This window comes from Heterodontus francisci, chromosome 2 (assembly GCF_036365525.1).
Source record: "Heterodontus francisci isolate sHetFra1 chromosome 2, sHetFra1.hap1, whole genome shotgun sequence".
NCBI lineage: Eukaryota > Metazoa > Chordata > Chondrichthyes > Heterodontiformes > Heterodontidae > Heterodontus > Heterodontus francisci.
The window spans coordinates 206933527-206949951 of record NC_090372.1 but is presented as its reverse complement, the minus strand read 5'-3'; the positions used below and the strand labels follow the sequence as shown (position 1 = coordinate 206949951).

The 16425-nt window shown below is 45.4% G+C and overlaps 1 protein-coding gene across 1 annotated transcript in view; it reads right to left on the bottom strand.

Moving 5' to 3' along the window:
- Positions 1–16425, bottom strand: part of LOC137380250 (tetratricopeptide repeat protein 21B-like) — a 173307-nt gene that overhangs the window by 41809 nt on the left and 115073 nt on the right. The window contains exons 18-19 of the mRNA XM_068052110.1: positions 8025–8135; positions 5613–5751 (exon numbers count right to left, since the gene is read on the bottom strand). Coding sequence (XP_067908211.1) covers positions 5613–5751; positions 8025–8135 — 250 coding nt within the window. The remainder of the gene's footprint in view (positions 1–5612; positions 5752–8024; positions 8136–16425) is intronic.

Genomic DNA, 16425 nt, shown 5'->3' with positions numbered 1-16425 from the left:
TTGATGAGGGGGAACCAGTGGATATGGTTTATTTGGACTTTCAGAAGGCTTTCGACAAAGTTCCACATAAGAGATTAGCGTGTAAAATGAAAGTGCATGGAATTGGGGGTAGTGTATTGCAATGGATAGACAATTGGTTGTCAGACAGGAAACAAAGATTAGGGATAAATGGGTCTTTTTCTGAATGGCAGGCAGTGACTAATGGGGCTATTCACAATATATATTAATGATTTAGATGAGGGAACTAAATGTAATATCTCCAAATTTGCAGATGACACAAAACTGGGTGGGAGGGTGAGTTGTGAGGAGGATGCAGAGAGGCTTCAGGGTGATTTGGACAAGTTGAGTGAGTGGGCAAATGCATGGCAGATGCAGCATAATATGGATAAATGTGAGGTTATCCACTTTGGTAGCAAAAACAGGAAGGCAGATTATTATCTGAACAGCTATAAACTGAGAGAAGGGAATATGCAACGAGACCTGGGTGTTCTCGTACACCAGTCGCTGAAGGTAAGCATGCAAGTGCAACTGGCGGTTAAAAAAGGCAAATGGTATGTTGGCCTTCATAGCGAGAGGATTCGAGTACAGCAGCAGGGATGTCTTGCTGCAATTATACAGGGCCTTAGTGATGCCACACCTGGAATATTATGTGCAGTTTTGGTCTCCTTATCTGAGGAAGGATGTTCTTGCTATAGAGGGAGTGCAGCGAAGGTTTACCAGACTGATTCCTGGGATGGTGGGACTGACATATGAGGAGAGATTGAGTCGGTTCGGATTATATTCGCTGGAGTTGAGAACAGGGTGGATCTCATAGAAACCTATAAAATTCTAACAGGACTTGACAGGGTAGATGCAAGAAGGATGTTCTTGATGGTGGGGGAGTCCAAAACCAGGGGTCATATTCTAAGGATATGGGGTAAACCATTCAGGACTGAGGTGAGGAGAAATTTCTTCACCCAGCGAGTGATGAACCTACGGAATTCGCTACCACAGAAAGCAGTTGAGGCCAAAACATTGCATGTTTTCAAGAAGGAGTTAGATATAGCTCTTGGGGCAAAAGGGATCAAAGGATATGGGCGAAAGCAGGAACAGGTTACTGAGTTGGATGATCAGCCATGATTATAATGAATGGCGGAGCAGGCTCGAAGGGCCGAATGGCCTACTCCTGCTCCCATTTTCTATGTTTCTACGTTTATGTTTCTATCAGACATGATCTCATTTAATGGCAGAACAGGCTTAAGGGGCTAAATGGCCTACTCCTGTTCCTATACTCTGCAGACTACTTCACGTGGGAGAATATATCCCAATATGCTGTCCGATGATTTTAACAGTGAGCCATGTATGCCATGGTAACCTAATAAAATAATTATTTGTTTCCTGCCCGCTAATATTTAGTTATACTTTTTGAGCCTTGACATTACTATTTGTGATATTAGCACATAGGTCTCTTTATGTGCTATTTTAACACAGGCATTGATCCATCTATTTTAAATGTTGTTATTTTAAATGGTTAGCACGTCTGTTAAAAGAGCGAGCAGAGGAGTGTCACATGAGTTAAGTGTTTCTCTGCTTAGATCACCTTCGGTAATTCCTGGGCTTTGGTTTCAAAACAAATCACTGATAATGTAATAGTACAAAATTTTTAAAAAGCCCTTCATTGCAGTAGCTGCCACAGGACCTTACAATTGTTATCAGAAGATGACTGCCCACATTATCTTGAGCTTGTGTCATTTATCATCTTGCACTCTTGAAGCCAGGACTTTAGCCTCAGAAAATGAAAATAACAGTGGGTGCACTTGGTGTATCTTTCTCCACATGCTGGTAAACAGCTTTTGATGAGTCATCAATAGGAAATTCAAGAGAAATGACTCATACTGGGAATGGTTAGAATGTGGAACTCGCTATCACAAGTAGCAGTTGAGGCAACTAGCAGAGATGCATTTAAGCATATAAGGAGAAAGGAATATGCAAATAGGGTTAGGTGAAGAAGTGTTGTGGAGCATAAACACCAGCACGGACCAAATGGCCTGTTTCCGTGCTGGAAATTCAATGTGATGCTATGCAATTTTCCACAACTACAAGAAACAGCAATTTGCCGTGTGCTGTTTATCTACCAGGAGGCATAATACAAACCGACATACTGAAATCATGGCCCACAGTACAAACCGACATTTTTTAAAATTCATTTATGGGATGTAGGCGTCACTGGCTAGGCCAGCATTTATTGCCCATCCCTAATTGCCCTTGAGAAGGTGGTGGTGAGCTGCCTTCTTGAACCGCTGCAGTCTATTTGGGGGAGGTATACCCACAGTGCTATTAAGAAGGGAGTTCCAGGATTTTGACCCAGCGACAGTGAAGGAACGGCGATATAGTTCCAAGTCAGGATGGTATGTGACTTGGAGGGGAACTTGCAGGTGGTGGTGTTCCTATGTATTTGCTGCCCTTGTCCTTCTAGTTGGTAGAGGTCGCGGGTTTGGAAGGTGCTGTCTAAGGAGCCTTGGTGCGTTGCTGCAGTGCAACTTGTAGATGGTACACACTGCTGCCACTGTGCGTCGGCGGTGGAGGGAGTGAATGTTTGTAGATGGGGTGCCAATCAAGCGAGCTGCTTTGTCCTGGATGGTGTCGAGCTTCTTGAGTGTTGTTGGAGCTGCACCCATCCAGGCACATGGAGAGTATTCCATCACATTCCTGACTTGTGCCTTGCAGATGGTGCACAGGCTTTGGGGAGTCAGGAGGTGAGTTACTCGCCTCAGGATTCCTAGCCTCTGACCTGCTCTTGTAACCATGGTATTTATATGGCTACTCCAGTTCAGTTTCTGGTCAATGGTAGCCCCATGGAAATTGATAGTGGGGGATTCAGCGATGGTAATGCCGTTGAATGTCAAGGGGAGATGGTTAGATTCTCTCTTGTTGGAGATGGTCATTGCCTGGCACTAGTGTGGCGCGAATGTTACTTGCCACTTATCAGCCCAAGCCTGGATATTGTCCAGGTCTTGCTGCATTTCTACACGGACTGCTTCAGTATCTGAGGAGTCACGAATGGTGCTGAACATTGTGCAATCATCAGCGAACATCCCCACTTCTGACCTTATGATTGAAGGAAGGTCATTGATGAAGCAGCTGAAGATGGTTGGGCCTAGGACACTACCCTGAGGAACTCCTGCAGTGATGTCCTGGAGCTCAGATGATTGACCTCCCACAACCACAACCATCTTCCTTTGTGCCAGGTATGACTCCAGCCAGCGGAGGGTTTTCCCCCTGGTTCCCATTGACCTCAGTTTTGCTAGGGCTCCTTGATGCCAAACTCGGTCAAATGCTGCCTTGATGTCAAGGGCAGTCACTCTCACCTCACCTCTTGAGTTCAGCTCTTTTGTCCATGTTTGAACCAAGGCTGTAATGAAGTCAGGAGCTGAATGGCCCTGGCGGAACCCAAACTCAGCGTCACTGAGCAGGTTATTGCTAAGCAAGTGCAGCTTGCTGGCACTGTTGATGACACCTTCCATCACTTTACTGATGATTGAGAGTAGGCTGATGGGGTGGTAATTGGCCGGGTTGGACTTGTCCTGCTTTTTGTGTACAGGACATACCTGGGCAATTTTCCACATTGCAGGGTAGATGCCAGTGTTGTAGCTGTACTGGAACAGCTTGGCTAGGGGCGCGGCAAGTTCTGGAGCACAGTACTTGTCTTCAGTACTATTGCCGAAATATTGTCAGGGCCCATAGCTTTTGCAGTATCCAGTGCCTTCAGTCATTTCTTGATATCACCCGGAGTGAATCGAATTGGCTGAAGTCGGGCATCTGTGATGCTGGGGACTTCAGGAGGAGGCCGAGATGGATCATTAACTCGGCACTTCTGGCTGAAGATTGTTGCAAATGCTTCAGCCTTATCTTTTGCACTGATGTGCTGGGCTCCCCCATCATTGAGGATGGGTATATTTGTGGAACCACCTCCTCCAGTTAGTTGTTTAATTGTCCACCACCATTCACGGCTGGATGTGGCAGGACTGCAGAGTTTAGATCTGATGCGTTGGTTATGGGATCGCTTAGCTCTGTCTATTGCATGCTGCTTACACAGTTTGGCATGCAAGTAGTCCTGGGTTGTAGCTTCACCAGGTTGACACCTCATTTTGAGGTATGCCTGGTGCTGCTCCTGGCATGCCCTCCTGCACTCTTCATTGAACCAGGGTTGGTCTTCTTGCTTGATGGTAATGGTAGAGTGGGTGATATGCCGGGCCATGAGGTTACAGATTGTGGTTGAGTACAATTCTGCTGCTGCTGATGGCCCACAGCGCCTCATGGATGCCCAGTTTTGCATTGCTAGATCTGTTTGAAATCTATCCCATTTAGCACGGCGATAGTGCCACACAACACGATGGACAGTATCCTCAATGTGAAGGCGGGACTTCGTCTCCACAAGGACTGTGCGGTGGTCACTCCTACCAATACAGTCATGATCAGAAGCATCTGCGGCAGGCAGATTGGTTAGGACAAGGTCAAGTATGTTTTTCCCTCGTGTTGGTTCCCCCACCACCTGCCGCAGACCCAGTCTAGCAGCTATGTCCTTTAGGACTCGGCCAGCTCGGTCAGTAGTGGTGTTACTGAGACACTCTTGGTGATGGACATTGAAGTCCCCCACCCAGAGTACATTTTGTGCCCTTGCCGTCCTCAGTGCTTCCTCCAAGTGCTGTTCAACATGGAGGAGTACTGAGTCATCAGCTGAGGGAGGGCGGTAGGTGGTAATAAATAGGAGGTTACCTTGCCCATGTTTGACCTGATGCCATGAGACTTCATGAGGTCCAGCGTCGATGTTGAGGACTCCCAGGGCAACTCCCTCCCTACTGTATACCACTGTGCCACCACCTCTGCTGGGTCTGTCCTGCCGGTGGGACAGGACATACACGGGGATGGTGATGGCAGTATCTGGGACATTGTCTGTATGGTATGATTCTGTGAGTATGACTATGTCAGGCTGTTGCTTGACTAGACTGTGGGACAGCTCCCCCAACAAGCCCCCAGATGTTAGTAAGGAGGACTTTGCAGGGTCGACAGGGCTGGGTTTGCCGTTGTCGTTTCCGTTGCCTGTGTCGATGCCGAGTGGGCCATCCGGTTTCATTCCTTTTTATTGACTTCGTAGCGGTTAGACACAACTGAGTGGCTTGCTAGGCTATTTCAGAGGGCACGTAAGAGCTAACCACATTGCTTTGGGTCTGGAGTCACAATTAGGCCAGACCAGGTAAGGACAGCAGATTTCCTTCACTAAAGGACATTAGTGAACCAGATACTGAAATCATGGCCCATAATACAAACTGACATACTGAAATGATGGCCCATAATATAAACCGACATACTGAAATCATGGCCCATAATATAAACCGACATACTGAAATCATGGCCCATAATATAAACCGACATACTGAAATCATGGCCCATAATATAAACCGACATACTGAAATCATGGCCCATAATACAAACCGACATACTGAAATCATGGCCCATAATATAAACCGACATACTGAAATCATGGCCCATAATATAAACCGACATACTGAAATCATGGCCCATAATATAAACCGACATACTGAAATCATGGCCCATAATACAAACCGACATACTGAAATCATGGTCCAGGGCCTTTCTGAGGACTTTCTTTGCTTTTTCAAATAGTCTCAGTTTCAGAAGGAGTTCAGCCAAATCGTGGCACAAAAAGTCCTGCCCACCAATTTTTAGCGCAGCTTCAAAATAATGAATGGCCTGAAGATGGAAAAACAAAATACAAATCATTCTGGTGAAGTTCCTACTTGATGAAATTGGCATATAAAAAGAAGTGAGATGTTAAGATACAACAAGAAAGACTCTCCAATTAGCCTAGTGGGGAAATATATTGCAGTTTGGTTCTGAGTCGTGCAGATCAGGAACATGCCAAATTTGATCCCTGATCTTTATTGAATGACCTTTTCTCAGCTGAGTGAGATTGAACTTAGTATGTGGAAAGATGGGACGTGATGGCCCTTATGACTTCCACTTGTTCCATATCTTCTTACGTGTACAGACTTCCTTTAGGAATATGCGGATCAACACTTTTCACCTTTAACCCAGGTGTAATTAAATCACTGGACGATACACTTTCAAAATCCAGTAAGTATGCATGAGCTGGACGGCGGTTGAGAACAGGATTATTGATATGTGATATTCCCCCCACTGCTTGTTCCATGCTTGAATAAAACCTTCAGGATAACAAGAGAGCAAATAGAGAGGGAAGAAAGAAAAAAAATCATGGGCCTGGCACTTTATACATCGGTATACAAGAGTTAAGAATTCAGTATTTCTCACACCTGGCTAGTTTGCTTGTAATCTGAAAGTTTAGCAAAACATAACATCTTCAAGTTACTTTTGGATTTGAAAGTAAAGGTCTTATGTTTGCAAGGAAGCTAAGAATTGTACCCAATGACCATAAGCGATGCAGTGAGGACACAGATACAATGTAAGTTATTTAAAAATGCAGCAAAGTCTTCAGAGTAAACAGTATAAGAAATGACTAATATTAAACGATGGCCGGGATTTTACTGAGCTCCCGATGTCAGGCTTCATGGAGTGGGGGTGCTGGAAGATCGATCCGGCAGCGGCCCGCCATTGAGTCCAATGCCGGGAGTGCCGGTCCCAATCTTCCCGGTGGCAATGAGGCTCCGTAACCGCACCCCCCTCCCCCCGCTGCTGGGTGATGGGACCTGGCCTTGAATATTTAATTAAGCACATGAATAGATTTAAATAGAATTCACGCCAAACTTACCTTCGGGCTGTGATCTTCTGAACAGTGGCCGACACTCATCCAGGAAAGCAGGTGCCACAGTGCTGGGGAAGGGGGGAGCTTTCGCTTTTTAGTGCTGCGGGGGTGGGGGAATGGGGTCAGATTTACAGTACTGTTGTAGGGGATGGTGGGAAGGGGTGACCTTTGCACTTTGTTCACTTTGTGGGGAGGGAGGGGAAGGCCAAGTGTTGAAGGTAAGCGCTTTGCGGCGAAGAGACGGTTGCCCACCTCCTCCTGGAATGTGTCTTTGCAAAGCAGGTGTGGAAAAAGATGCAGTGATTTTTGTCGAGGTTCATCCCAAGCAGCTCTGTAACACAGGACTCTGTGCTCTACGGGCTGTTTCCAGGGACACACACCGAGACAAACATCAACTGCTGCTGGAGGACTATCAATTCGGTGAAAGACGCCCTTTGGTCTGCCCGAAACTTGCTGGTCTTCCAGAGCAAAGAGTTGTCCACGACCGAATGTTGCAGACTGACACATTCCAAGGTCCAGGACTATGTGCTGAGGGACGCACTAAAGCTTGGGGCAGCCGCAGCAAAGGCTCAATGGGGAAAGACCACTGTGTAAGATCCCCCCACCAAGCTGAACTGAGGGGCTGTATCCATGGGAAACCCCTCGAACTGTATAGGGAACATTTTGTCTCGTGTAAAATGTAAAAATGCATCTGGCATGACAGATATGAAATGGAAGGGTTGTGAGACAACTCATGATTGTATTGAAGGAAACTGATCACCTTTGCACGGTTTGTATTTTTTAACTTGGTGCTGTTTGAAACTGTTTGGTAATGTATTTTTTTACAGATTTTTATGAATAAAGTATATTTTGGAAATTAAAAAAAAGTAAGCTCTTTGGGGGGGCGGGGGAGGGGATAGGGCAAATGTTGAATTTGTCATGGGGAGTGGGTGGGAAAGGGGCTGCAGACATTTGATCGGTACAGGGGGCGGGGATAGAACATTAAAAATGTAAATTAGCTGGCAGGGCTGGCTGCCCTTTAAAAATGGTGCCACGTGACTGGGGGTGGGGCGGCCTGACCACATTAATGTGAGCCGCCACGAGGAAGATTGCGGCAGCATGGCGGTGCGCGGCCGACATATGTGGGCCATCATGTTTTTCTCCCGCCACCGCTCCCAGCGGGTACATAAAATCCAGCCCATTGTAAATGGATGTTAAGCTGATTAGATAGAACAATTCTGTCAAAAAGGTGGATTCCTCATACCTTGGTGTAGTGGTGAGTTTTAACTAATGCTTGACCAATCTTCCTCACCAAGTGTCCATCATGAGGGTTTTTCTTCAGGACCTGTTCGTATACCTCTATAGCTTTCTCTGGCTAAAATAAATTATAAAGAATTCATCCAATTAAAAAAACAGGAACAACAAGAATACTCATTTTTTAAACATAGAAAAACACCCCAAAACGCTTCATAGAGGCTTAAGGATTCCAAGGCAAAATATGAAAAGATTAGGGGATGAACTTTATGTGCCCACCACGCAAAAAAAAACGACGGCCCGCCTTTGCGGGCTGCATTTCAAAGAGCCATCACAATCTTCCATGCGGCGACTCATTTAAATAGTTGGGGCGTGCCGCCCCCCCCCACCCCCTTCGATCACGTATAGGGGCAGGCTGTCCGTTCCAGGCAATAGCGTTGCCTGTGTGCAGGCGCTAATGCCATTTTTAAAGGGCTCTACTGGGAAATTTAAATATTTAAAGGGAAATGGAATTAAAATAAATAAATACATCTCTTTTGACCCTCTCCCACCCCCCGATAATAATTAAATTAATTATTTTCCCTTTCCCCAAAAACACGTAGCTTTACCATCTGACCTTCCCTCCCAAACTGCACAAACTTTCAACTCCAACCCTTCCCACCATCCCGTACACTTATAACATTAATTTGACCCCGTTTCCCCCCCCCAGCCTCGCACTGATAAACTTACTGCCTCCCCCCTCACCACCAATGTGGGGCCTCATTTCCCTGGACGGGGAACTGAAGGTGCGGGAGTGCTGGCCACTAGGCCAAAGATCGCAGCGGGACATCAGGCGGTGATGTGAGTTTAAATAATTTTTACATTTTAATTTATTTAAATATTCAAATTGGGGTCCCGTTGCTGAGTGGTGGGGGGGGGTCCTCCACAGGGCCTTGCCACCGCCAGTAATATTGGGCTGGGCCCTCCCGGCATCGGGTGCGTTGTGGCCCTCTCCTGGAGGTATCGTCGCCCCCCGCCACCCACCACCCCTGCCACGGAACCTGATGCCCAGTCCCATTTTTAAAGGGCTTCAAGCCCTTCAGGTACTATCAAATTTTTAAAGGTGCCGGCTGCCAGAAATTACAAATACAATGTCAGAAAAACCTTCCATCCCCTTTCCAACTCCCACACTGAGTTATCAATTAACAAAATAGCCCATCTCCCCGAAAAACCAATCTGTAAAATTACAAACTTTCACCCCCCGAACTTCAGTATCTTTGACTCTCAACACCTTCCCACCATCCCACATCCAAAAGGAATAGTTTTGACCACTTCCCCCACCCCTTCCCCACCCTGAAAATTTTATTCCACCCCCCCTCCCCCCTCCCCACCAGTGTCTCGCCTCGGAACTCCAATGGAGTTCCGAAGGCGTTCGAGTTGTGGCCAATCGACCGTAAAATCAGCGTGTGACGGCCGCCATCGGCAGGTAAGTTCATCTGCATTTTAATTATCCTCATTTTAATAAAGGCCTCGCCACCGCCAGTAATATCTGGCAGGGCCTTCTCAGCGTCATGGATTGTGACAAGTCACTCCCGCTAGCATTTTACAGGCCTCCCCTCCACAACCCACAGCGTTGAGGGGCTGGTAAGATTCAGCCCAAAGGCTTGGGATTTCCAGAATCTGGGAATTGGTTGTTTGAAGGCACAGGTGCAATAGTAAAGTGAAGAATAGGATATTGTGAGAGAAATGGAGGTCATGGATGGGGATTTTAGGATTGTAGGAGGTTGCGGTTATAGGCAGGACAAAGGCTATGGAGGGATTTAAACACACGGATGCAGATTTTCAATGATAGGTGTTGGGAGATTGGGAGCCAATGAATGCTGGATAATCTGTCTAACAGCACAGAGGCAGTGGAGAGATCGACAGAGTCGATGGAGAGGTAGAGTTGGTTGCCATTGGCAACATGTGGAAGCTGACCCCATGGCTGCTCATGAAGTTAGCAAAGGCAAGTATCTGGTATTGGCATATTTGGTCTTCCAAAAGGCATTTGATAAAGAGCCAAATAACAGGCGTGACAGCAAAGTTGAGGCCCATGGATAAAAGGCACAATGGGAGGCATTCAAAGGGGAGATTCAAGGGGTTCAGGGTAAACATGTTCCCAAAAAGAAAAAGGGTGAGGCGGCCAAATCTAGAGCCTCCTGGATGTCAAGCAGCCTGCAGGGTAAGATAAGGCAGAAAAGGAAAGCTTATATCTAACACCAAGAACTCAATATTACAGAAAGCCGAGAGGAGTATAGAGAGTGGAGGGGTGAAATCAAAAAGGAAATCAGGAAAGCAAAGAGAGGGCATGAAAGAATATTGGCAAGCAAATTCAAGCTGAACCCAAAGATGTTTTTATCGATACATTAAGAGTAAGAGGATAACTAAGGAGAAAGTAGGGCCCATAAAATACCTAAAAGATAACCCATGTGTAAGAATGGAAGATATTTTTATGGTTCTTAATGAATACTTTCCGTCTGTCTTCACAAAAGAGGGGGACGATGCAGTTATTGTAGTTAAGCAGGAACTGTGTGAAGTATTGGATGTGATAAACATAGGGAGAAAGGAGGTATTAATGGGATTAGCATCCTTGAAAGTTGATAAATCAGCAGGGCCAGATGAAATGTATCCTAGGCTGTTAAAACAAGCAAGAGAGGAAATAGCAGAGGGTCTGACCATCATTTTCCAGTCCTCACTGGATACAGGTGTGGTGCTGGAGGATTGGAGAACTGCTAATGTTGTACCTCTGTTTAAAAAGGGAGCGAAGGATAGACTGAATAATTACGGGCCAGTCAGTCTAATCTCAGTAGTGGGTAAATTATTGGAATCTATTGAGAGACAGGATAAACTGTCACTTAGAAAGGCACAGGTTAATCAAGGATAGTCAGCATGGATTTGTTAAGAGAAGATCTTGTTTGACCAACTTGATTTGAAGAAGTAACAAGGAAGGTAGATGAGGGTAGTGCAGTTGATGTGGCCTACATGGATTTTAGCAAGGCTGTTGACAAAGTCCCACATGGCAGACAGGTTAAAAAAATAAAATCCCATTGGATCCAGGGAAATGCAGCAAGGTGGATACAAAATTGGCTCAGTGGCAGGAAACAAAGAGTAATTATTGATGGGTGTTTTAGCGACTGGAGAGCTGTTTCCAGTGGCATTCCACAGGGCTCAGTACTGGGTCCCCTGCTTTTTGTGGTGTATATTAACGATTTGGACGTAAATGTAAGGGGCGTGATCAAGAAGTTTGCAGATGACACAAAGGTTAGCCATGTGGTCGACTGCAAGGAGGATAGCTGTAGGCTGCAGGAAGATATTGATGGTCTGATCAGATGGGCAGAAAAGTGGCAAATGGAATTTAACTTGGAGAAGTGTGAGGTGATGCATTTGGGGAGGTCAAACAAGGCAAAGGAATACACGATTAATGGGAAAATATTGAGAAGTGTAGAGGAAGTAAGGGACCTTGGAGTGAATGTCCACAGATCCCTGAAGGTTGCAGGACAGGTCAATAAGGTGGTTAAGGAGGCATATAGAATCCTTTCCTTTATTAGCTGAGGTATAGAATACAAGAGCAGGGAGGTTATGCTGGAATTGTATAACCCATTGGTTAGGCCACAACTTGAGTACTGTGTGCAGTTCTGGTCACCTCTTCACAGAAAGGATGTAATTGCACTGGAGAGGATAAAGAGGAGATTTATGAGGATGTTGCCAGGACTGGAAAAATGCAGCTATGAGGAAAGATTGGATAGGCTGGGGTTGTTCTCCTTGGAATAGAGAAGACTGAGGGGAGATCTGATTGAAATGTACAACATTTTGAGGAGCCTGGATAGAGTGGAGGTGATGGGTCTATTCACCTTAGCAGAGAGGTCAGTGACTAGGGGGTACAGATTAAAAGTGATTGGTAGAAAAATTAGAGGGGAGACGAGGAAAAAGTTTTTCACCCAGAGGGTGGTGATGGTCTGGAGCTCACTGCCTGAAAGGGTAGTTGAGGCAGAGACCCTCAATTCATTCAAAAGGAGTCTGGATATGTACCTCAAGTGCCGTAAGCTGCAGGGCTACGGACCAAATGTTGGAAGGTGGGATTAGAATAGGTGGATCATTTTTTGGCCAGCATGGACACGATGGGCCAAGTGACCTCTTTCTGTGCCTTAAGTTTTCTATGATTCTGTGGTGCCATGGATATGAAATTGGTTGAGTGACAGGAGAGTAGTGGTGATGGTTGTTTTTCAGAATGAAGGATGGTATATAGTGGGGTTCCTAGGGGTTGTTACTCGGATCACTGCTTTTTTGATTAATATTAATCACCTTGATTTGGGTGTACAAGGCACAATTTCAAAATTTGCCGATGACACAAAACTTGGAGGTATTCTGAACTGTGAAAAGGAATATGATTGACTTCAAGAGGAAATAGACAGGCTGGTAGAATGGGCAGACATGTGGCCGATGAAATTTAATGCAGAGAAGTGTGGTGATACATTTTGGTAAGAAGAATGTGGGGAGGCGATATAAAATAAAGGGTACAATTCTAAACGGGGTCCAGGAACAGAGAAACCTGGGGGTATATCTGCACAAATCGGTGAAGGGAGCAGGGCAGGTTGGGAAAGTGGTTAGAAAGGCATACGGGATCCTGGGCTTGATAAATAGAGGCACAGAGTGCAACAGCAAGGATGTATGATGAACCTTTATGAAACACTGCTCTGACCTCAACAGCTGTATTGTGACTAATTCTGAGCACCACACTTTAGGAATAATGTGAAGGCTTCAGAGAGTATACAGAAAAAATTTACAAGAATGGTTCCAAGGATAAGGAGAAACTGGGGTTGTTTTCATTAGAGAAGAAAAGGCTGAGAGGAGATTTGATGGAGGTGTACAAAACCTTGAGGGATCTAGACAGAGTGGACAGAGATAAACTGTTCCCTTTGGCGGAGGGGTTGAGAACCAGAGGAAACAGATTTAAGGTGATTGTCAAAAGAACCAAAGACAAATGTCCCTATTCAAGAAAGGAGAGAGACAAAAAGCAGGAAACTATAGACCAGTTAGCCTAACATCTTGTCATTGGGAAAATGCTGGAATCCATTATTAAGGAAGTAGCAGCAGGGCATCCAGAAAATTGTAATAAAACCATGTTGACTCTGCTTGATTGTATGAAAGGAGAATTTGACAAATTTATTAGCGTTTATTGAGGATGTAACATGCAGGGTTGTTAAAGGAGAACCAGTAGATGTAATGTATTTGGATTTCCAAAAGGCATTCGATAAGGTGCCACATAAAAGGTTACTGCACAAGATAGGAGCTCATTGTGTTGGGGGTAACATTAGCATGGATAGAGGATTGGCAAACTGACCAAATGGCCTCTTTCTGTGCCATAAACTTTCTATGATTCTAACAGAAAATAGAGAGTCAGAATAAATGCGTTATTTTCAGGTTGGCAAATTGTAACTAGTGGGGTGCCACAGGGATCAGTGTGAGGGCTTCAACTATTTATAATCTGTATCAATGACTTATATGAAGGGATCAAGTGTATTTTAGCCAAATCTGCTGACAGTACAAAGGTAGGTGGGAAAGCAAGTTGTGATGAGGACGCAAAGGGATATAGGGAAGTTAAGTGAGCTGGCAAAAATTTGGCAGATGGAGTATAATGTGGCAAAGTGTGAGGTTTTCCACTTTGGAAAGAAGAATAGAAAAGCGGAATCTTACATACAGGGAGAGAGACTGCAGAATGCTGCAGTACAGAAGGATCCAGGTGTCCTTGTGCATCAATCATAAAATGTTAGCATGCAGGTACAGCAAGTAATTAGGAAGGTAAATGGAATGTTGGCATTTATTGCAAGGGGAATGGAGTATTAAAATAGGGAAGTCTTGCTGCAACTGTACAGGGCATTGGTGAGACCACACCCAGAGTACTGATAAAGTTTTGGTCTCCTTATTTAAGGAGGGATGCATTGGAAACAGTTCAGAGAAGGTTCACTAGGGTAGACGTTGAGAGGATGTTCCCCCTCATGAGGGAATCAAGAACTACGAGGCATGGTTTCAAAGTAAAGGGGCCTCCCATTTAAGATGGAAGTGAGGAGGAATTTCTTCTCTCAGAGGGTCGTTAATCTTTGGAATTCTCTACCCGAGAGCAATGGCTCTCATTCAAGGCTGAGTTAGACAGATTTTTGATCTACAAGGGAGTCAAGGTTAAATGGAATTGAGGCCACAATCAGATCAGTGGGAGACACTGGCATAGCGGTACTGTTACTGAGCTAGTATTCCAGAGGCCCAAGATAATGCCCTGGGGACATGGGTTCAAATCCCATCATGGCAGTTGGTGGAATTTAAATTCAAAATAAATTCATTCAATTAATTAATAAAAATCTGGAATTGAAAACCAGTCTCAGTAATGGTGCTGTGCACTATTATTGATTGTCATAAAAACCCATCTGGTTCACTAATGCCCTTTAAGGAAGGAAATCTGCTGTCCCTACTTGGCCTGGCCGACATGTGAATCCAGACCCACAGAAGGTGGTTGACTCTTAACTCCCCTCTAAATGGCCTTGCAAGCCACTCAGTTGTTAAGAGCAATTAGGGATGGGCAACAAATGCTGGCCTTGCCAGCAATGCCCACATCTCATGAAAGAATAATACACAAAAATCTTATTGAATGGTGGAGCAGGCTCGAGGGGCTGAACGACATACTCCTGTTCCTATTTCTTATGTTCTTATGAAACACAGGGGGAGCCATGCCATTCAATTAGGAGGGCTCATAAAAGGGTGCACAGCTGAGCGGGGCACTCATCCTTTGGCACACAGTTACCATTAGCTGAGGAGCGTTATGGAGCAAGTGCTCTGTGCGTGCTTGGTCAGTTGAGATGACTGTCACCCTTCAGCAATTGTGGGGCCATAAGGGGGTTACAGTAAACATTGTGCATGCAGCTGACTGCAAGCAAGGCAACAACTCGACATGGGTTTAAGGTACTCAGAGATAGGGACAAGTAATAATGAGGGTTAAAATCCTCAGGAGCAGATGCAGTGCACTGGGTATGAGGAGGGAAGAGCAGAGGAACGAGGGGCAGGAAGGCAATGAAGCTCATAACCTCAGCATCGAGTTTACCACTGAAGAAGAAGCTAACTGGACATGTCAGAGAATCAGTACTGCAGGAGACTGCGCCTATCTAGGTAGATGGTATCTGAGATTTGTGGCCTCATTCAGGAAGGCCTCAGGCCTTGCAGTACATAGAGTCATAGAGTTATACAGCACAGAAACAGGCCCTTTGGCCCATTGTGTCTGTGTCGGCCATCAAGTACCTAACTATTCTAATCCCATTTTCAAGCACTTGGCCCGTAGCCTTGTATGCTATGGCGTTTTAAGTGTTCATCTAAATACTTCTTAAATGTTGTGAGGGTTCCTGCCTCTACCACCTCTTCAAGCAGTGTGTTCCAGATTCCAACCATCCTCTGAGTGAAAGAATTTTTCCTCAAATCCCCTCTAAATCTCCTGCCCCTTACCTTAAATCTATGACCCCTGGTTATTGTACCCTCCACTAAGGAAAAAGTTTCTTCCTATCTAACCTATCAATGCCCCTCATAATTTTGTATACCTCAATCATGTCCCCACTCAGCCTTCTCTACTCTAAGGAAAACAACCCTAGCCTTTTCAGTCTCTCTTCATAGCTGAAATGCTCCAGCCCAGGCAACAACCTGGTGAATCTCCTCTGCACTCTCTCCAGTGCAATCACATCCTTTCTATAGTGTGGTGACTAGAACTGTACACGGTACTCCAGCTGTGGCCTAACTAGCGTTTTATACAGCTCCATCATAACCTCCCTGCTCTTATATTCTATGCCTCAGCTAATAAAGGCAAGTATCCCATATGCCTTCCTAACCACCTTATCTATCTGTGCTGCTGCCTTCAGTGATCTATGGACAAGTACACCAAGGTCCCTCTGACCCTCTGTACGTCCTAGGGTCACACTATCCATTGTATATTCCCTTGCCTTGTTAGTCCTCCCAAAATGCATCACCTCACACTTCTCATAATTAAATTCCATTTGCCACAGCTCCGCCCGTCTTACCAGCCCATCTATATCATCCTGCTCACCATGCCCTGCCAATAGCTGCTAAAGTCACTGTGGCCTTGAACTTCTTCACTCTGGCTCATTTCAAGGATCAGCAGCAGACTTTGGCGGTGTCTCTCAAGCGGCAGCACACCATTGCATCTTGCTGAAGCTCTATTTTTTTTTTTAAGAGATACAGCACTGAAACAGGCCCTTCGGCCCACCGAATCTGTGCCGACCATCAACCATCCATTTATACTAATCCTACACTAATCCCATATTCCTACCACATCCCCACCTATCCCTATATTTCCCTACCACCTACGTATACTAGGGGCAATTGCTAATGGCCAATTTACC